At 39.2% G+C, this 23,622-nt stretch overlaps 1 protein-coding gene across 1 annotated transcript in view; it reads left to right on the top strand.

Moving 5' to 3' along the window:
* GAD2 (glutamate decarboxylase 2) overlaps positions 1–23,622 on the top strand; it is an 82,869-nt gene that overhangs the window by 40,574 nt on the left and 18,673 nt on the right. The window contains exons 10-13 of the mRNA XM_027841623.1: positions 1,675–1,791; positions 5,617–5,681; positions 12,777–12,855; positions 18,877–19,026. Of these exons, the coding sequence (XP_027697424.1) occupies positions 1,675–1,791; positions 5,617–5,681; positions 12,777–12,855; positions 18,877–19,026 (411 nt within the window). The remainder of the gene's footprint in view (positions 1–1,674; positions 1,792–5,616; positions 5,682–12,776; positions 12,856–18,876; positions 19,027–23,622) is intronic.

Raw genomic sequence — 23,622 nt, 5'->3', positions numbered from 1 at the left:
ATCATTAATAATAATCCCAAAGCTTCCATGTATCTTATGTGAGGAGAAACTGTGGATAACTCTGAGTTTCAGCTCAGTTTATCTTCAAACACATCCAAACATGGTTTTTCTTCTCTCCAAATATCATCTTTTGCAAGGAGCAAGTAAGGTTTTCTTTAAGCTGTCACGGTGAAGTCATCCACTTTCCACTTTGGTTCATAGACCAGCAAGATCAGTTTTGTTTTCAAGACTCTGCTCTGTTAGTAGAGGTTTTCGGCAAATGCAGCCTGCAGGGATTAGGACAGCAAAAGAGCATACATGTTTTTCAGGGCTAGACAAAGTGAGAGAGAAGGTGGGAGGAGAAAGTCGGAGTGTATCACGTCTTTTGTCTCCTAGTCAGACAGCATCCTGAAGGCTTACAGCCTTGGCCTTTTGTGCCACCTAGAGGTAAAACAGGGGTCTAACATCCAAAGGAGACAGGAACAGAAAAGATGGGGAGGGGGGAAATGTGATAAAGCTGGTAAACCCATGATTTCACCTTTGAACATTTCCCCCTGTGTCTCCATGGAAAAAATCCTCTCCAGTCTTTCTGTATGCATCTTTAATAAAAGCATCTTGGCCCATGGAAGATGTTATTTCTTCAGTTCCCAGTGATCAATGGGGAAAGGAGAAAGGGAACAAGCATTTATTAAGCACCTACTATGTTTCAGCCACTGTGATAAGCACTTTATAAATATTATTTCATTTGATCCTCACAACAATCCCATAATGTTGGTGCTACTATTATCTCCATTTTACAATTCAGGAAACTTGGGCAGAGTTAAGTAACTTGCCCAAGGGTCACATAGCTAAAGGTCAGCTATGAACTCGGATCTTCCTGATTTCAAGCCCAACATTTCAACCACTTTGCCACCTATCTGTGTGGAAACTGGGAACATGATGAATCGATGATGAAAAAGAGGAGGATCAGGTTAGAATACGGTAAGAGGAGGGTGAAATTTAGGGCCTGGAAAATTAAATAGATAGATAGATAGATAGATAGATAGATAGATAGATAGATAGATAGATAAAGGATATATATTGATATACATCCATATATTTATATACAGTGAATTTTCCAGGCCCTCAATCTTAAATCAATCAATCTATTTCTATGTGTCTATTTCTATGTATATATGTATAAAAGTATATAAGGAAGTGTATAAGTATATACTTATATAAGTTTATATGCTATATAGACCATATAACTATATACTTACATAAATATATAGGGAAGTATATAAGGAAATGTGTAAGTATATATTTATATAAGTTTATATGCTATATATACCACATAACTATATACTTATATGAATATATAAGTATGCTTATATAAGTATACTTATAAACATATATACACAGAGATAGATATATATGCATATATTTAGATATGTGTGTATATATAAAGGTAGATATATATATATACAGACAAAGATAGAGGTAGACAGATAGATAGATAGATCGATAGATAGATAGAAAGATAGATAGATAGCAACCATGATGGAGCAGATTCACCTTTTATTTCTCCCCAATAGCTGTTCCAGAGAAGGAATGCACTTTCCAAGGTACATTGCCTGGTGGTTTGGACTATATCTAAGAAATGGCCATCAGGTAAGCTACTCCTTCACACTCTTTTATCTTTCTTCTTTTATCTAGGGATTTGTTCCCTTCTTTGTGAGTGCCACCGCAGGAACCACTGTGTATGGTGCATTTGATCCCCTTCTAGCTATTGCTGACATCTGCAAAAAATATAAGATCTGGATGCATGTGGATGTAAGTACCCTATGAAGAATTAACTCCTGAAGGATTTCCCCCCCAGGAAGTCTGGGGCTGGGAAATTGTGTGGGTTATTTTTTTCTTCTAGGAACTTCTTTTTGCTGCTGTTGTTTTTGGTTTTTGCCTGTGACTCTTGGGATAAAAAATGGAATTTATTTCTTTTACTTTGTAAAAAAAAATTTTTCATGGTGGTCTTCTTAAGTTCCCCATCATGGCTGGAGGGAGTATGGAAGGCTATAGTCAGCCTAATATTAGTGTTTCCAGGAATCAATTTGAAGTCAATGATAGGCAGGGTAATGTGACAGAAAATCTGAATCTGAAATCGTAAGATTGGCTTTGAATCCAAACTCGGTTGCTAATTACTGTGTGACAATGAGCAAGTCACTTACCTGTCTGGGCCCTTTTTTTCTCAATGACAAAATGAGGGAGTTGGACTGTATCACCTCCAGTGTCCCTTTACGTTTTACTTCTGTGACTTATTATCTTCTGATGCCTCAACTTGCTTGTGTAAAATCAGAGAACCATAGCTTTAGACTTGGAAGAAACCTTGGAGATCATCTAGTCCAACTCCTTAATTTTAAAGATGAGCAAATGGAGGCACCCAGAGCATAAGTGACTCACCCAAGGTCATACAGGTAGCAAGATGAGGATTCAAACAATGGTCATCTGACCCCAATTCCACCATTTCTTCCACTGTACCATGCTGTCTCTATGCAAAAGGGTTGGACCCTTTCAAGTTCAATACATTTTGAAATGTATTAATAAACATATTTCCATCATGATGGAAACTCCTAATCATAGAAGTCTTCTGGCCCCTGTAAATAGCAAATGGAACTAAAGATCTAATTCCCAAATTACAGAACTGAGCAAATTGACTGCAAACAATAAACTTACTTACAGTAAGAGTCTTTTTCCCCCCAGAATATTTTTCTTTCCTTTTTGCTTGTGTGATACTTCTATGCAACACCTTTAAAGGAGATAAGATGTTGAGTTTAGGTCAGCAGCCCAAAGTTGAGAAACTTTTTCAAAAAGGATTCCACATCAGACATGTGGGCTTGATGAAGAAAGCAGGCTTGGGTATTTGCTAGGTTGGCTATACCCTGTTTCATGCAGTTTCTCATTTTAACCAACCTAGAAAATATAGTTTATGTTTCCAGTATTTTGCCTTCATGACTAATTACATGCATTCCAAAGAATCATGAAGGCAGGCCCACCCAAAATATTTCCAAATGAAAAGTCTATTTTTAAAAGGATTTAAGTTTAGATTGTTTGCAACCTTATGCAAGTCATTCAGCCTGCATAATCAGAATTTCTTTATCTGTAAAATGAGGATAATAATAGCACCTACTTCACTAGATGATCATGAGAATCCAATGAAATATAAATATAGTTATATATAATGTGTTTATAAATACATATTTATAAATGTATAACATATTATATATAATATAAATATAAATAAATAAAAATATAAAGCACTTTGAAAATCTTTAAATGCTGTATAAATGCTAGTTATTTTTGTTGTTGTGACTGGATTTGAGTCTAGGACCTGGGAGAACTGAACTTCCTTTTCCTTCGTTAAGGTCAGGCCGGCCTGACAAATTCTTACCATCATGGACCAAGAAGCAAAGTTGCCTCTTTGTTATCAGAAACTTGTTTGTTTTGTTTTGTTTTGTTTTACCATCCCCCCCAACCCAGAACTGTGGATTATGCCAAAACTAGGCATATCTTCTTGGATGGCCTGGTCCCAGGCAGGAAATTATAGCATGAACTTTAGAATCCATGTAATACAACCAACTCTCTCATTTACAGATGATGTCACTGAGGCCCAAAGAGTTTAAATGACTTGCATATAGTCACGGTGCTCGTTAGTAGAAGAACCAAAATTAGAACTTGGGTCTCATGAACCACTTTCTTTCCATTACGACATGCTGCCCAGTTACACAAAGATTGACCAGCCTGTTTAACCTTGCTAACCAATCCACTAAAAGGAGTCACCTTAATGACTTTAAAAATAAGACATCCTCTCTGTTCTGAGTTCAGCTCCATGATCTCTGACCCATATTTCCTATTGAAAATAGAAATAGGAGTTCTTTCAAAATACTGTATTAACTTTTCAAACTTCTGTCATGCTCTTTTATTTTTACGTGATTTCTAAAATTAAAATAGAGAAGAAAAGTAACACAAATCCTCAGTTATAAAACAGGCCTTATAAGCCCATTATGTAACTCTGAGGTTAGTGTGTATCTTCTAAAAGTGAAAAAAAAACTTAAATTACAATAATAATATACAAAAATAATTTAAAACTGCATATCTATTTTATATTTTAAATTTTGAATTATTTTGGCAATGTTTGAAAAAAATCTGTGACCTTTATCCATGTGGCAATTCCCTCTGGCAAAGCAGATCACAACACATCCATGCCTCGGGTCCTAAGCCACTCTTATTCCTGTCCTCCCATAAGGTCACCACGGGGGGGTCTAAACAATGAGCTGGCAGCTTTCTTGTCTCTGGACATCACAAGGATACCAATGAAGCACATAAATATCAGGGTTTTTTTTTCAATATTGCAAATTTTTAAAAAATTGAATTTTCAAATGAATCTCTATTCTGTTTAGACACATCATTTTCCAAAGGTGATTCTCCACTGGTACAAATCTTGGTAAATGGAAGACCCTTCCAGGAAGATTAACAACTTGTTAGGCAACCCATTCTAAAATTATCCAATTATCTCCCTGCTTAAATAAATTTTTAAAAAAAAATTCATCTGCATCCTTAGATGAATTTCCTCTTTTTTAATATGCTCTTCTTTGCAAGGTAACCTTTTATATCCTCCTGTTGAGGGCTACATCCTTTTTAAGAGAGAAACTAGACTTCTTTTTCCCACCCAGCCAGCTGACCCCATGCCTCAAAGGACCCCCCTTCTTCACACTTCAGATTCCTAGGCTTTATTTCCACATACTCTGCACTAGAACTTTAATGACAGGAGGAGAGGAAACAGCGTGGACCCCTCTGCACTGTACTCAGGCAGAGGTGATGTCCCCTAAGTATTTCTCCCCACACAAACCTCAAAGTTTGAATGGAGTCAGAGATTCTGGGAAGATCCACCCAACTCTGCTCTTCAGAAGGCCAGTACAGAATATAATCAAACTGGAATATGCCTGTAGTCAGAGAGGTGGTCTTCAGTGGGCAAGATCACCTATCTAGTAGAAGGCACCAATGGCTATTTGTGTCCCCTAATCAGAGAAATCTAGAAAAGGAAGGACGGGTTCTTGTTTTTCTTATATTCCCATGAAAGCACTGGACTAGATCACGGTTTGTGAACATTTTTATGCCTTGGGCCCCTTTGGCAGTTTTGTGAAGTCCATGAACTTCTAAGAATGTTTTAAGTGTATACAATAGATAAAATTACAAAGTAAACTAAATATATTTAAATACAGGTGTCAAAATAACTGGCAAATAGCAAAAAATTAATACTTCATCAAAATATAAAAAATAAATTTGTGGTATACTAATATCTACCAGTAGGTTTAATAGCTGCAGCAGTTTTGAAGTAGTGATGACTGTAAGTTATATTTCAAAATCTCTACCACAACTGTGCCACTACTTACTATTACTGTGGTTTGTTGCCTAAATTCACAGCTGAAGGAAATGATCAATTTCAGTTAAACATTGGTGAAAATGAGGATGTCATTTTTCCCATCCAAATTTAGGGATCCCCTAAAATCCATCCATGGATCCCAGGTCAAGAATCCCTGGAATAGGTGGTCCCTAATGTTTCCTTTCAGCTTTAAAACTTGTGATCATATGATCTTTTTTTAGGCAGCCTGGGGTGGCGGACTACTGATGTCCCGGAAACATAAATGGAAGCTTAATGGTGTGGAAAGGTAAGCACATTTACCCAGCAGTATCAAAGGCAGCTAGCCCATTGAGACTCCAGAGAATCCTGGAATGCAGGTATGCCTGGCTTTTTGCAGCTCCCATTGATTATGTGTAAATTAAATTCTTCAAAATCGAATCTTCTTAAACACAGTCCAGGAGCTGGCTATTTGAAGATAAGGCTCTTGTGAATTCTTTTGTAATGTACATTGAATTTTTGTATACCCATTTACTTAGAGTGAGACACACCTGGGATAATGTCTCATGATTTTAGTCTTATATTAACTGTTTTCTCCTATAACATTAAACTTTGTCGTTAGGTTCATTTTGCTTGGAGGCTGAGCCCTTATTGAGAATCAGTTTCACAGAGCAGATGTGAAAATGATTAGGACAGAGTATACATTTTCAATTCAAAACCAAAATGTGGGGCAGCTAGGTGGCACAGTGGATAGAGCACCAGCCCTGAAGTCAGGAGGACCTGAGTTCAAATCCGGCCTCAGACCAAACACTTGACACTTACTAGCTGTGTGACCCTGCGCAAGTCACTTAACCCCAATTGTTTAAAAAGCAAAAACAAAAACAAAAACAAAAAAAAATGTGTATGTTGTTAAAAAAAAGACACTCAAAGCATATTGGCTGCTATAGCAGCTTCAGAAATTGTTGCTGGACACTGGGGGAAGTTCACCCGGTTCTTCCAACAAAGAGGTCTCACAAAACGCAAGTCTGAGCTACGGTCATTCGCTTTGTCCTCTCCCCTCCCCAATTCAGATGGGAAGCAGAGTTCATTAGAGGCAACCAAATGCCCACCACATCCTGCCAGATAGCCAGATGTTCGCTAGGAAAGCAGTCTCCCCACAGGCTCGGCGCCAAAGCCTCTCCTGAAGATGTCCGTCCCAGAAACAGAAGGAGGAGCCCAGTGGCGTGTGGGAGCATCTGTCAGCCCCAGGTCACAGACAGCAGCAGGACATGGCAGCCCTGGAGAGGCCAAGACCAGAAGCTAGGCCAATCTGGTCTGGCATGGCAGGCAATGTGGCATCACAGGAATGGTTATAACAGGAGAACCAGTGAGTCAAGGAAGAGAGGGAAGCCAGGTGATTGAAGGCAGAAGGTAAAACCAAGGTCAAATCCTGGGGTTTCAAGTCAAATTGGAGAAAATAGATCACATACAGAGGCAGAGCGATCCATGCAAAGCAAAGAGGCCCAAACAGAAGGATAGTGTGACTGGACATCATGGGTCTGTGTCAGATTTGATTCAATTAAACAAATATCCCTTAAGCACCTGACATGTGCAAAGCATTGTTCTAGGCCCCAGCCCAGAGTTCCAGGCAGGTCAAGAAGGTCCAGGAGGAATCATAGTCTAACTATATACAGTTCAATTCTGCAAGCATTCATTAAGCACTAACTGTGTGGAAGGTGAATCAAGCACATACACCAATGATCCAGACTGGTTAAAAGAGTACAAGAAATGGATTCTGAGTATTGTGTCAGGGACTTTTAGATGGTGCTGTGGAAAAGAGTGTTGGTTGTATAAATGGAGGTCCTGGGTTCAAATCTCCACTGGGATAGTTACAAAGGACTTAGCTCTGATACTTACTAGATATGATTATGGGTAAATTCTCTGCATCTCAGCTTCCTTAGCTAGAAAATGAGGAGGTCAGATGAGATAACCTTCCAAGGCTCTTTCCGGCTTGAAATCTATTCTCCTAAAATGAAGAGATAACCCTGAAGCCTAGGGTTCAAATGTTATACAAGGAAATAATGAATGAAATCTGAACAGGGAAATGAATAACTATGGCTCAGGGACTCGTAAAGGTGGGAAGGCACAGTCAACGACACAGACAGGGTAGAGCTAATAGCCCCAGACTTAGAGGCTGTCTGCCCCCCAACCTGGCTTGCTATGTCCTTCTTCATGCAGGGCTTAAAGGCAGTGAGTGCAAAGAGCTGCTACTCTCCCCAATGAAACAAGGTTCGATGACTGTTAATAGCTGGCCAGCAGAAAACAAAGAGGGCATTTGCCTTGTGGCAATATTATCAGCTGAGGGAATTGGGAATGTTGAGCCTGGAGAAAAGAAAACTAGAGGAGGGAGGGAATGACAGAAATGTGGTCAAGTATGTGAAAGGCTGATACATCAGAAAAGGATGAGAATTTGTTCTGTTTAATCCAAACGGCAGAACCAGGAGGAGTGGGTGGAAGTTGTGAAAAAAAAAAGGCTTGATGTCAGAAAAAAAAAAACCTTCCATAACAATTAGGGCCAATCAAAAATTAAACAGGCTGTCCCATTGGCTTTCTCCCTCATTGGAGATCTTTATGATCCCTTTCTCTGTATGGATTAGATGATTTCTTACGTGCCAACCCAAAATTGATGACCACATGACCTTTTCCAAGGTCAGGGGCTACTTTTATAACCACCCCTTCTGCTAACCCAATGAGGCCAGTACTTGGTGGTTGGAAACAGAACTGCTCCCATATAGACATCACTACCGTTCTGAGAGCTAGTGAGGGTTCAGATTCCCCCTGGAACACAAAACAAAGGAACTATGGGCCTTTTTTGGGGGAGGGGCAGAGGGATAAAGGACAGAACTGACCCTATTCAATTGTCAGCTAGGCAGTGAAGTGCATGGAGTACTGAACTTGGAATCAGAAAAAACTCAATTCAAATCCTGCCTTAGATACCAACTAGCTGTGTGACTATTGGCAAGTCACTTAACCTCTCCCAGCCTCAGTTTCCTCATCTGTAAAATGAGAATAACAGTACCTACATCATAGGGACATTGGAAGGATATAATGAGATAACATGTAAAGCACTTTGCAAACCTCAAAGCACCATATAAGTGCTAGCTATTATTCATAATAATTCAAATAGACAAACGATATTAATTAATAATTATTATTTATTATGTGCAAAGCACCATGCTAGGGTACTGGAGATAACATATACTCACCAGGAGAGCAAGGAACTTTCACACAAATATCCTCACACGGTCTTATTACCTGCCCCACTTACCCAGCTATCAGACCAGAAATAGGTGGAAACCCCAGATGGAACACTTGACTCTGTCCTGCCACATGAAGAGTAAAAAGACCATAGAGAGAGAGAAATTATGTTTGAAATGACAAAGGAGCAACACAAATAGGGATGTCTGGCCACATAATAATTCCTGTGAAAAATAATTGGAGGAAGGGATAAGGGTTAGTGGACCCCAAGATCAATGTGAGTCAGCAATGAGACATGCCAAGTCAGTACCCACTTAAGCTTCACTAAGAGAAGCACAGGAGTCCAAAATGAAGAAGGTTATGGTCAGGCCATGTCCCAAATATGAAGTTCAGTTCCAGAAGTCAATTCTAGAAAGGATATTAACAATCTGGAGAATGTCAAAAGAAGGCAACCAGGATAGATAAGCAAATCAAAACCATGCCATGTAAGTTTCACGTAAAAGAAGTAAAGACGTTTAGCCCAGAGAAAAAAAAAGATGAGGACAGGGAATGGAACAAGATGGCTGTTTTCAAATATTAAAGGATTAGTGTGTAAAAGAGGAGTTAGCCTTAAGGCAGATGGGTAGTGTAGGGGATGGAAGGCTAGGTCTGGACCAGGGGTGACGAATCTCTAGGTCCTCAAGTGTGGCCCTTTGACTGAATCCAAACTTCACAGAACAAATCCCCTTAATAAAAGGATTTGTTTTATAAAGCGTGGACTCAGTCAAAAGGCTACACCCAAGGACCTAAAGGGCCACATGTGACCTTAGCACCACACATTCCCCACCCCTGATCTGGACTCTCAATACAGCTCCCTTCTCAGATACTTACTAGCTATGTGATGCTGGGAAAATCACTTAACCTCAGTTTCCTCATCTGTGAAATGGGGATAATAATAACAGCTACCTCCCAGGATTGTTGTGAGGATAAAATGAGAAAATATTTGCAAAGAGCTTTGTAAACCTGAACACACTATAAATACTTGTTGTTATTATTGTTGTTATTGCTGCTGTTATACTTGACCCCAGAGATAAGAGCTAGGAACAATAGGTCTGAAGTTATGGAGACAGAGATTTTGGCTCAAAATAGAGAAAAACTTCCTGGAAATTATAGCTGTACACATGTGGAATAGGTTGCCTTAGGAAGTAGTGAGTTCCCCAACACTGGAGGCTGTAGAATCAGAAATGATGCAGAGGGAATCTCTATTCAGGTACTGGTTAGACTAGGTCACCTTCAAGATACCTTTTTACTCTGAGATTCTGTAAAATAATGCTATGGAGGGAAAGAAAGTGTGGCCATTTATAAGGGGTATTGAACTTGGAGTCTTAAAGGACCAGCAACACTTACCAACTGTATAACTACATGACAGTTATTGTGAAGCTAAAATGAGAGAGTCTCAAGGTGCTAATACAAATTTCAGTATTTATTATTATAGACCATTTTTAAAATGTTAGGGACTCTTCAAGTCTCTATCTTCTCTTCCCATTTGTGGGGAATGACACAGTGACTCCAAAAACTCTTGTTGGAGCACAGACACTTTTAGCAGAATATTGCATCATCTCAATAGTGTTGAGATCTGAACATTTATTTTCTCATCTTAGTTTCTAGCAGAATCAGTATAGAATCATGGAGAATTCAACATGTACTGTCTATCTCTCTTACAGAAGCATTTGATACATGCTCAGAGCTGTGTCACCTAGGTAACCAAGAAAAGAAGGAAAGCTTAGAAAATAAAGTAATGCAGAGACTTACAACCAATATTACAGTTTCTTTGAAACAGAGGTGACAAATCTCATCGCAGACACCTTCTTTCTTCCGTTGACACAGTTAACATTTTTTAGTAGCTACTGTGTGCAAAGACTGGGCTAAGTACAGGAGTGAGGGGAAGGTACAAAGTCACTCAGTCAATAAGCATTTATTAAGTACCTACTATGTGTCAGGCACTAAGTGCTGGGGATGCAAATATAAAAATAGTCCCTGTCCTCAAGCAGAAAACAACAGACAAAAGGAAGATGAAAAGCAGGTAGGAAGAAGGAAGGATGGGAAGGATGGAGAGAAGAGCATGATAGAGGAGTCCAGTCAGGTGGGAAATGGCTAGCCATTTCCCATGATGGCTGCCATGATAGCTGGCCTGGGTGCCTTCCTTAAATGGAGACTTTGAGAAGAGTTCTTCACTCTGCGCTCCAATTAGAGGGGTCCCAAAGCAGAGGGTATGGATGAGGTGTGAGTACCAATGTTGATGCAATCCTGCAGGTTGGTGAGGTTCCTGGATGCATGATGGAGAAAAGTCCAAAGGAATGCAGCTAAGTAGGAAATGTGCCAGTTAGGCTCTCTCTATGGGGAGGGTCATCTTATTGAGACTCACTAGGTCATTTCCTCAAGAGTGGCAGCCCTGCTAGTTATATTTCTGCTATGACTTTCTTCTCCTCAACTCTAAGCCTGAGGGTCTCCTACTGGTGCCATCAGTCTTAGCCGAGGTGAAGATGGATAAGGTACTGTCTTATTAACCACATCATTTGGTGTCACAAGTACAGGGGATGCTCAGCCAGTACTTGTTGTCTGGTTGACTGATACCCATTCATCAAATAGATAGATTGGTTCCTCTCCGCCTTCATTTCCTAACTTCCTGCTGAGGCAGCGTCACTAAGACGTGGGAAGCACATTCATTATTGTGAAAAAAGAGGGAGAAAAAGAACTCTCTGGCTTTCAGCCTGCTTGCCTTTTTTTCCATCTAGAGCCAGAGGGAGATACATCCTACATTAGACTTCCCACTTTGCTTTGGGTATTTCTTCCAGAGGATAGTCATGTACTGACTTTGAAAGGAACAGACTGCTACCAGGGAATGTTGGGCTTCCCTGAGCTCCAAATCTTATTAAGTACCCCAAACCAGAAATAGGCACATTTCTTCTCTTCTGTTCACTGGTCCTATGAGTGCCCCAGGGAAGACTGAATAAGTACCTACAAATGTGAGTGCTCAGGGCCATATGGAGGCACTTTCTTTGCCTCTCTCGCTAAGATCTTTCTACTCTTTATGTGGCAAGACAGAGAATTCATATTCAAGTCATGTTTGTTGGGTCTCATCAGTTCAAATCCTGTCTCAGATATTTACTGGTTGTATGACCCTAAGCAAGTTATTTAACCTTCCTCAGACTTAATTTCCTCCCATGTAAAATGGAGGTAATAATAGTACCTACCTCATAGGGTTGTTGTGAGGATTAAATAAAATAATGTATAGAAAACTGTGATAGATGATTAATCGGATCCCTATTTTATTGGACCCCTATTTTATTCCAATCAGTATTAATTAGTTTGATATGATTCCATTGGGGTGATGATTATAAATTCTGATAGTAGGCCTCAGAGCTGAGAACTGCAGATTGTAAATTCACTTGCTTAATCACAGGAAGCTAACTAGAGGACCTCCACCCTTGTTTTAACTTGTTGTGGTGACCAAGTCCAGCATGGTGGAGGTGACTCAATTTCATGGAAAGTTCCCCAGTTACTTTTGTTGCTCTGTCCCTTGGCATCTCTCTATTGCATGGGGAACATGGTGAGATGACCATGAGCACTTGACCAACAAGTGACCCTGGTTGCCAGTTTGCCCATAGGTGTGCCCATCAGGACCTCCTGAAAGGTCAAAATAAGTCCATCAAGGTCTGCTCATTAACCAATTTGTCAACCAATGGGATTTTGTATTTTGTGAGACCTTCCTAGAGGGTGAAGGGCAAGGTCTATCAACCAATGAGATGCTGTACTTTTAGTTTGCTTCACCTGCATTGTCCAGGTATCAAGTACTATAAAACTAAGGTCCTGGAGGAAGGGGGCATCTCAGATGGTGAGAAAGATCCGAGGTCCACTTCATCAGCATGGGCCATGGACCCTTTAATAAAGTGCCATTGGTTCAGAGCTCTGCCTCAGTGGTTTTTCTTGCAGATTGGACAATTTTGGAATCCCCACAAAACACCCTGCAAACTTTAAAGAGCTATATAAATGCTTGTTGTTGTTGTAAGCATGACACATCAGGAATGGGAAGGGGTACCTTGGAATCCTGAGCCCTGCCCATAGAATTTGAGTCTCCTGAGACTCTCTCAGTGAAGCTTTTCTCTTATATGGTTTGATTTTATTTCAGGGCCAACTCCGTGACATGGAACCCTCACAAGATGATGGGCGTCCCCTTGCAGTGCTCAGCTCTGCTGGTTAGAGAAGAGGTAGGTTTGGGCTGGTTTCATTTTTATTCCTTCAGAACATTTTCTCCCTACGTGGGACATAAGTGGTGCATATATGGAAATTGGATGATGGTTAGAGACAAAACTGGGGCTGCTACATGGTGCAGTAGATAGAGCATCAGGCCTGGACTCAGGGAAGACCTGAGCTCAGATTTGGCCTCAGACACTTACTAGCTGTGTAACCCTGGGCAAGTCACTTACCCCTATTTGCCTCAGTTTCCTCATCTGTAAAATGAGCTGGAAAAGGAAATGGCAAACCACTCCAGAATATTTGCCAAGAAAACTCCAAATAGGGTTACGGAGAGTTGGACACGACGGAAATGACTGAACAACGACAAAACGGAAGAGCGGGTTCAAATGCTAGTTAAGTTGTTTCTCCCAGGAACCTCCAAAAAATTAAACTCAAAAGACTTTGAAGGGTAGGAAGGGGGAGAAGACTAAATCTAATACTCAGTCATAGCTTTCGAAGGCCTCTCCGTTTTTATGGGCATAGTTTCCAAATGGGAATTATTTTAGAGGCAACTAGGTGTAGCAATAGATAGATCATTGGGCCTGGAATGAGGAGGGCATGAGTTCAAATTCAGCCTCAGACACTTATTAACTGTGTGATTAGTCATTTCACCTGTTTGCCTCAGTTTCCTCATCTGTAAAATGGGGATAATAATAGCACTTACTTCCCAGCGTTGTTGTGAGGATCAATTGAGATAAATCTGTAAAGTGCTTAGCCCTATATAAATATTAGCTATTATTATTAAATTCAGTTTTAATATCATTTACTTTTATGTCACTTTTATTTCTGAATATGTCCTTTCCTCCTCTCCTATGTAGTGAACCATCCCTTATAACAACAACAACAACAAAATTAAAAGAAAAAAAAAGAAATTCAGCAAAACTAACGAACACTTCAAATGAATCTGAAAGTTTATGCAATATTCCACCCTCAAAGTTCCCCATTTCCATGGAGAAGAGAGGGAAGTACATTTTCTCATGTTTTCTATAGGGCCCAACTTGGTCACTATAATGCCATAATGTTCAGTCTCGTTTTTCCCAGATTAAAAAAAATCAATCAAAACATATGTATTAAGTGCTTATTGTGTAACAAGTACTGTGTTAGGTACTGGGGCTACAAAGCAGGGCAAAAATGCTGCCCTTCACCTCAAAGAGCTCACATTTTCCTGGAGGAAACAACATACAAATAACTTGGTATGCACACAGTATTTACAGAGTAGATGGCAGGTTAGCTCAGAGAGAGGACCTGCAACTAGACAGACTAAGAAAGGTCTCTGTGAATATGGGATTTGGGATAAGTCTTGAAAGAGGCACCTAGGGGGTGCCATAGTGCATAGAGTGCCGGGCATGGAGTCAGGAAGACTCATCTTCCTGAGTTCAAATCCAGCCTCAGACACTTCCTCTCTGTGTGAACCCGGGCAAGTTACTTAACCCTGCTTGCCTCACCTATAAAGTGAGTTGCAGAAGGAAATGGTAAGCCACTCTAGTATGTCTGCCAAGAAAACCCCAAATGGGGTCACGAAGAGACAGATGACTGAAATGATTAAACAACAATAATAAAATGAGACCAACCAAGGGGACTGTAAGAGGGAGAGATGAAGAGGGAAAGCATTCCAGGCCATATGGACAGTCTGTGAAAAGGCCTAGAGACAGAAGATGGGACATTATGTGTGAGGAACTACAAGAAGGCCAAATTGGCTGGACCAAAGAGTGAGGGAAGGAGAGTAATGGATAGATAAAGCTAGAAACGAAGCATGGGCCCAGGTTGGCAAAGTCTTTAAATGTCAAAAAGAGGTCTTTGTATTTTATCCTAGAGGTAATAGGGAGCCTCTGGAGTTTTTTTTGAGCAGGGGAGTAAGATGGTTAAATCTGCACTTAAGGAAAATCGCACTATCAAGCGTAGAGAATCTGTGCTTTATATTTATCGTGGAGTCATATGCATTTAGAATTGGCGGAAATGAATGGTTCAGATAAGGGGCTCTCTCTGATTCAATATTTGTTGCTCTCTGTAACAACTAATTGACAGCAAGAAGCACCTATATTTATCATTATTATTGTCTACATTAGTATTAGTAATGATGATAACAGCTCAAATGTGTATGGCATTTGAATGTTTTCAAGGCATTTTCTTCACAACAGCCCATGAGCCAGGTCATGGAAGCCTCATTGTTCCTATTTTGCAGATAAGGCAACTGAGATTCAGAGAGGTAAAGGTAACATAGTTAGCTTAGCAAGCTTTCCTTAGTGTACGCTGGCACCAGTGCCAACATACACATTCTGGAGACATCCATAGCGTTCAGTGGAACAAACCTCAGTTAGGAGTGCCACCTCCCATTGGGAGAATGTCTTTAGAGAAGACATTTCAGCAATTTTTCCTGACATTTTTATGCAAAGACAATGCCAATGTCACTGACCCATCACCAAATGTTCATATTCTTTGAACTGGGTTTCCATTAGGCATGATGGATTATGCTAATTCACCCCCACTCTTAGCCAGTCTTTATTATGATCAGTGACACGTATCTATGAGGTTACATATCTGGGGTTAGTTGTATAGTCTGCAACCATGGAATAGAAGTGAATGTTATATAGTAAAAAGCACCACAGGAGAATAGTGAAAAGAGCCCTCAGCTTGGAGTCAGGAGCCTGGGTTCAAAATCTCAGTTTCGATACCAAAAGTATGACAATGGGCGAATCACTTAACTGTCCTGAGTCTCATTTTCTTATCTATAAAATGGGGGCAATAATAGTTATACTACTTACATCAGTCTTGAACATATGATTATAATAGTCTCTAAATTTGCCTTCTTTCCTAAATTGTCGCCCATCTCCAATCCATCTTCCACACAGTAGCCAGATTAATATGCCTGAAGCATGGTCTGACTATGTCACACCCTTGCTCAAAAAACTCCTATGGTTCCCTCTTCTCTGTTTGACGTTTAAAAGTCATTTTCAGGATGGTTCCACTCTATCTTCTCAGGCTTCTTCACATACCCCATCTTATAAGCAAAGTGGCCTGCTTCCTCTATTCAACATGCCCATCTCTGCCTCTGTATAGGCTGTCCTCCATGCCTGGAATGCCCTCCTTCCCCTCACCTACACCTCCCAGAATCCCTAGGTTCCTTCAAGGCTCGATTTAAGTTTTACTTCCTACATGAAACCTGTCCTCTCCCATTTACTAGCCATTCTGCCCCAGAAACAACTTGGTATCTACTTTGTATGTGGTCCATATTTACTTACGTATGTAGATGTTGATTCCCCTCAATAGAAGGTAAGCACCACGAGGGCAGGGACAATTTCACTTTTGTCTTTATATACTCAACACCTAGGATGTGGTGCCTGACACAGAGTAGACATGGAAGATGAATAATTAATGCTTGTTGAAAAACTTAAAACATTTTTATAAAAGTTGGTTATTAATATTTTTCCATCTCTGTAGGAAGCCTAAATGGGCTCTAAATAGGCAGCCAGGTATCATAGCAAAGACAGTACTGCACTCTGAGTCAGGAAGTCCTGAAGTCAAATCCCACTTTAGACACTAATTATGTGACCACGAGCAAGTCACTTAACCCTGTTTGCCTCAGTTTCCTCTTCTGTAAAATGGGTATATCTCCTAGGGTTGTTATGAGGATAAAATGATAATATTTGTAAAGCCCTTTGCAAAATTTAAAGTGTTTTATCAGTGCTAGCTATTATTATTTTTATTCCTCAAACATATTGTCTTTTCTGCCCCAGTTAGTCTATTTTCATCCATACCTTTTGTAATATTGCATGTGATTTCTTTTTGTCCATTCTAAAAATAATCTGATTATTTTCAAGTCAAAATGGAATCTAAAGACAAAATGGATTCTGGTTTATGAGATAGGTAAAGATTTTGTTCATTCTTAGCCTGCATATTCAGACCTACAGGCTCTGTCTTCAAGTTTTTATTCCATTGTATCTTTAGTTTAATAAAAAAAATAGCCCAGGGTCTAATTTCATTACTAATTTTGAATAAATAGTTCCACTTTTTAAGGCACTCATATCTATTCATGATTCAGGAAGAAAACATACTCCAAAAGGTACTATGGCACTTTGTATAAAAAGACTAGACAAAGGCCTCTTGGGATTCATGGCAAGTTATAAAGTATTAGGTAATTTCTAACGAAGAAATTGAAAGTGATTAAAACAAAACACTTTTTTTTTAACAGAAAGCATGACTCACACTATTCTTTGGGACAATTCAAATGCTTATCATCACTACCCATTCTGCATGACAAGGTTAGGGTACTAAGGTACTAAGATCTTTGCTTTTCACAAAATCCCATTGTAACTATAATGAGCAATTCAGTTTGATAAGGATACTTTTCACTCTACTAAAAGGTTATCAAGATTGTCTTAGAATAGTAACATCTTTACTCTTGTTAACTTTTAATGTATTGAAATAATGCCCCAACTAGTCTTTGAAACCATCATTGTAAGAGAAAGCATTAGAAGCAAACATGAAGAAAAAAAAACCCACTAGAATGAGCCATACTCATTTGTTGAAGTCTGATCCAAACAAAAGCCAAAATATTCCAATATCTTCCCATATTCCAATGGACCCATCTCTTATCAATGGCAGTATTCACTAGAAACACTTAGATCACAGCCCAGCTATGCCTGCCCATTTTGTGTGACTCTAAGCCACGTCTTCCCATAGACTTGAGACACTCAATATTCTAAGGGCCTTCTTCATTCTCTTAACATCATGAAGACAACAATGGAGTACACAGACTGTCTATCAATAATCCCTCACACTCATCACAGGCCAGCCCATCTTCTTTTTCACTCATACACTTCTTGGATGACATCCTTTACTCAACCCAAGAGAAGTAGATCCCATATGTTAATTTTTAACTCAAATACTACTGTGCTGGTTCACCATGGTAGAGAAATTATCCAGGGTTCTCTAAAGCTTTGACTGCCTTACACAAGCCCAGGCAGGTTCAACCAAGCAAGAGATACTTTAAATCCAATCCCAGAAAAAGCTTAGCTAAGATGTCCACTAGGTGATAAATGGTTTACCCACAAGAAAAAAGGGCTCTACGTACTGTATGGCTCCCATGCACATCTGCAGTGGTAGAAAAGGGGTAAGAGGGTACAAAGAATCACAGTTTTTAGATAATCTATAAAGATTAATTTGTTACTGAATCAAAATTTTTAAATATGACTAGTGAATCAGTATAACTAGAGACTATATCTATACATATGGAAACATTTGAACTACAACAAAGCCAGGACTTCAGATAGTTGACATTAAGAGGAGGAGGAGGAGGGAAGAGGAGGAAGAAGAAGGCGGAGGAAGAAGGAGAAGGAGGAGAAGGAGGAGGAGGAGAAGGAGAAGAAGAAGGAACAGGAGGAGAAAGAGGAGCATTTATATAGAGCTTTAAAGTTTGCAAAGTACGTATGTCTCATTTGGACTTGACAACAATGCTGTGAAATAAGCACTATTACTTTCCCTATTTTACGGATAAGGAGAGAAGTTAAGTGACTTGGCCAAGGTCACACAGCTAGTGTCTGAGGTCAGATTTTAACTCAGGTCCTCCAGACTCCAAGTTCAGCACTCTATCCCCTATATTTCCTAGCTGCAAACTAATATTTCACAAGAACCCGTATTTCACATGGTTTGAGCTCCTGATTATGATTTCTTGTTATAAAGGCCTAATCTTTAAGGAGAGAATGAAAGCATAAGCACATATGTATGGTTATAGTCCAGTAACATTTGACTCTAGGCCCACTTACTATACATAAAACTAATTCAACAACCAATTGTGTCCTTGTCCTTTCTATTGAGAAAAATTATTCCCATTTTTTTCTCTTTAATCTCATAGCATGAATCCTTCTGCATTCATTTTCCAGGTCACAAGCTACCTCACTTGTCACAACAGCACGACTTTTTGATTGTTATTATTTCAACCCTAAATATTGGCAAACTTGATGGGATTTCTTTTGCTTTCTCCCTGTCTCTTTAAGGGGTTGATGCAGAGCTGCAACCAGATGCATGCTTCCTACCTCTTTCAACAAGATAAACACTACGACTTGTCTTATGATACTGGAGACAAGGCTTTACAGTGTGGGCGCCATGTTGATGTTTTCAAACTATGGCTAATGTGGAGGGCAAAGGTAAGCAAACGTGAGATTTTTTGGTTGTTCCCTACAGATAGAAACAAGATCTGATCAGCTCCATTACACCATGTGATATATTAGTTTCTGGATTGAAAGTGCCTCCCCCAAGATTGAATTCCTTAAGTCCAGTTGTGTATGTGCCTTTTTTTTTCATACCCTCCACAAGGCAGAATATAATCACCTTTGTGTGTGTGTGTGTTTAAAATGAATAACAAATTGCATCTATTGCTAACTCTTTAGAAAATGAATCCATTCTGATTTGTAACACAGGGCTCCCTGTTTTCTGACCTGTTGTTTTTACCTAGTGATTGAACACTGGGATAGATTAATGTAAGGCCATAAATTATACCTTTGGAGAACAAGGGGAAAATGCTACAAAAGCTCATTTGTGGCATTGACAGGGCAACTGAGCTTTTAAAGAAAAACAACCCTAAGGACTTAATCGTCCGTCTTCTATACTATTTTTCTGTTTACCTTATAGAACTTTAACTGTAAGAGAGTCACTTGTCTCTCTGAAAGTTTCACTCTAGAGCTGAAAATGGGCAGCACTTAACTGGGCCTAATTGTAGCTGTCTAACAGCATAAACATTATGTTTAAAAGTAATCAGGCCAGAAAAGCCCAAAGATGGTTTTTATTTTAGCCAGATTCCTGACTTAAACATGACAAATTGGTGGCCAGCCCACCTGGTCCAATTTTGCATTCTGTGAGCAGTGATTGCAATTATCTTAAACAAAGATTTTTTTGAATTTTTTTGGCATTTTTTGAAGTGTATAATTATTCTTATAGCTATAGAATAGTGTATTATATTTTCTCTGAGTGTGCCTAGATCAGTGAACAAAGCAGAATACTGCTGTGAGAACCTTCAGCCACCTACTACTCTGTTCTGTACAATTAAAGTTCATTCTATTAGTAATTGCATACATATATGGGTTTTTTCTAGGATGCAGAGGTAGGTGGTCTGGACTAGTCATTTCATCTGTGTTGAGTATTTCCTGCATGGAAACTCTCACTTTACATGCAAATTATTAGAGTTACTTGAGGTACTGAGAGCCATGGGGACCTGCCAGAGATGGTCATATATAAAATGAGTGTATCAGAGGCAAGATTTCAATCCAGGTCTTTCTGATTCCAAGCCCAACTTTCTATCCACTACATCACAGCAGCAAGCGAATTGTACGCATAGGCAAACAAACACACATAGACCAGGAATTCAAACGACTCTCTTGGGTTGGTTTTTTTTTTTTAATAAAGAGACTCTTTCTTCAGTTGGTTGATATAAATTACAAGAAGAATGTCACTATCTTTGAGTTTTCAGCAGAAACTTGATCTCTAAATGTTGTCCAAGGTTACTCAGTTTTACTTAGTGTACCATGATTTTTTGCCTCTCTTTTCTACATTGGTTTTATGATTATAGTGATTACTTAAGACATCTATATGAACAAGGAGTCTGTGTTCCCTAATGGTTCATCCGCCCCTGCTGGTAATATTCCGTGTGAGTGCCCTTCAGCACGGAACTTCACAGCAAGGCCTGGCACAACTAATTCAGGTGTCACTGAGTACATCAGGTGGGCGTCTAAAGCCTGACCAGATGAAGCTGAAATGAAAACAAAAGACCCTGTATTTAGGCAGCTGTAAAACAGCAAGAAACCATGAAAGGAAAGGGAGTGAGCAGATATAGCCCAGCTGCAGAATTGTTTCCAGCCAAATGTTTTTAGAGTTTTCGAGGACATAGGTTGACATTGGTTAAAGGATGTATCTTGACATCTAAAGTGTAACTATTTCCACTTGGATCTTTTAAATGAACCAGTATTTTTGGATGTGTATAAAAATAATGGATAGGCAACAGAGAGTAGCAGATAGAAAACTGTTCATGAAGACCTGGGTTCAAGTCTTACTTCTGATGATACATACTGGCAGTGAGACCCTGGTCAAGTCACTTAACCTCCCAATGTTCTTAGCTACAGAAAAGGTGCTTATCTGCATTAGTACCCAAAGGAATTTCCTCACCTGGGAGTTTGTAACACCAATAAAATCACAGGACCAACCCCTATCCAAAATAATAATAATAACAACAACAATAAACATAAGCTAACATTTATAAAGCACTTTATGGTTTACAAAGTGCTTTATATAGGTTATCTAATTTGGTATTATAATAAGAACAGTAGCAATTAAGCCAATTCTTCCATAGGTAGATGGGAAGTTGGAGGGATTCATGCTATAAAAGAATTCTTTACGTTGACCCAGAGAATTAAACTCCTTTCCCAAGAGAAGTTGATTCTAAAAAAATTGGGTGTCCCTTGCCTAACTTCAGAAAGCAGTGTTACATACCACAGAACTGGGTTCAGAGAATCAAATTGAATTATGATAGTAATCTAATAAATGTTTCTTGTCCAACATAATTGAGGAATGGGATTTGGGATTAATAATACTTTCTACTTAATAGGAACTAATGACATATTTTATTATCAATTTAAGGCAGCACGGGTGGTAGAAAGGACACTAGATTTGAAGCCACAGGACCTGGATTCAAATCCTATCTCTGCTACTTTCTTGTATGATCTTGGGCAGATAAATCAACCTTTCTGGGCCTTAGGTTTCCTCACTTATAAAAAAGAAAGAGCTAGATTAGATAATTTCTAACACTCTTTCCAGCACTCAATCTCATAAAATTCAATTATACATGTGTGTATAGATAGATAGATGATAGATTGATAGATAGATAGATAGATAGATAGTAATTTTCTATTGATATGGCTACATACAGCTGTGCAGAGGTGGCCTACTCGACTGGATAAGATAGAGTTAGGCAGCCCTAGGTTCAAATCTCACCTTTGATACTTTGACTTTGACTTCTAAAACCCTAAGCAAGTCCTCCTACAAGACCCCTTTCTCAAATAAAGGTCATTCATATTTTAATTGAGTCCAAGTGAAGGCCTAGATTTAGGGAGGCCTGAGGGAGTCAACACTAATAATGCAGGCTTGTGTTTGCATTATATGCGTTTGTTTCTGCTTATTAGAATGCCATGAGACCAGGAACTAGCACTTAGCACAGTGCATTGTACATATTAAGAACTTAATAAATGCTCTTTTCTTTCATTCATTGGCATTTTGAAATTAGAATATAATAAATACATTGATGGCAGTTATCTTGCATTACACAAGAAATCTTGCTCATAGCAGAATTAAGCAAAAAGCATGTTTTGTTCTTCCAATGTGTTATAAGCAAATGAATTAATCAACAAGCATTTATTAAAGTGCCATATACACAGTGGAGAGGCAGCAGGGCATAGGGAATAAAAAGCTGGTCTCAAAGTCTGGACGGCCGGGGTTCAAGTCCCACCTCATATTGACTGCATGACCCTGGACAAGTATTTTAACAAGTTACTTAACAAGTCTTAGTGTTCTAGGCCAGTGGTCTCAAAAGGACACTAATCGGTACACAAGAATCCCTGCAGGGTGCATATTGATATAGAAAACCACAGATTAACATTATCTATATTCTGTTGTATTTTTATTTATTTTGTAAAATATTTCCCAATTACATTTTAATCTGGTTCAGCCACACTTGGGAATGCTAGCCTGTTTCACACCTCTGCTGTAGACAGCCTTCTTAAGATTGTAAGTTTTGATTTGCATTTCTCTAATCAATAGTAATTTAGAGCATTTTTTTTCATTTGACTATAGATAGCTTTGATTTCTTTGTCTGAAAACTGCCTATTCATATCCTTTGACCATTTGTCAATTGGGGAATGACTTGTATTTCTATAAAGTTGACTCAGTTCTCCATATATTTGAGAAATGAGGGCTTTATCAGAGGTAGAGGGATTCCCTAGCTCTGGTATGAGTGAGATCACAGTTCCATCCCTGTCCCCATCCCTACTACATGCCAGGTACTGTGCTGGTACTGGAGATTTAAATATAAAAATGAGAGAGTCTCTGCCTTCCAGAAGCTTCATCCTACTGGAGGATCACAGGTGGTCGACAATCAGTTCAGCACTTCATTAGCAGAATTCCTGTTGCAGGCATCTTGACTTCAGAGAGCCAGCAATTTTGTCTGCAGATGTGAGAGAATTCTAGGACTTAGCAGGTGTTTTGCAAACCAAATGAGTTGCCAGGACTCATGGTAGTCATGGCATTTCTTGACTTCCTCCTGCCCCATGGCTTCGTGGATAACTACCAGATTTCTTGCAGTAAGTTTCAGAGACCAATGTTTGTCTGCTGTTGAGCACAAATTGGTATGTTCACTTGCATAATTATATACATTCCATTCAAGAATCCCTTATTCCCCACTTACAAATTGAATTATAAGGGCCATAGGGAAAGATTCCACTGAATCAAGTATTAGGGATGACTAATGAATGAATACTCGATAGTACTTTTCTATAGGCAAGGAAACCAGCTTCTGGAGTGTTTCTCTCCAAACAAGAGGTTGAGACAACAGAGACAAAGGGTAGAAAGAGAAGGGGAGAAATAGGAATGGCCAAGAGACTTAGCAGAGTCACCTAACATCTGCAGTTCTTCCTGATACAGCTATGTAAGAAATCTTCTTCTTCTTCTTCTTCTTCTTCTTCTTCTTCTTCTTCTTCTTC

This window comes from Vombatus ursinus, unplaced genomic scaffold, assembly GCF_900497805.2.
Source record: "Vombatus ursinus unplaced genomic scaffold, bare-nosed wombat genome assembly UNPS02014861.1, whole genome shotgun sequence".
NCBI classification, from domain to species: domain Eukaryota; kingdom Metazoa; phylum Chordata; class Mammalia; order Diprotodontia; family Vombatidae; genus Vombatus; species Vombatus ursinus.
This window is presented reverse-complemented; position numbering and strand designations above follow the sequence as displayed.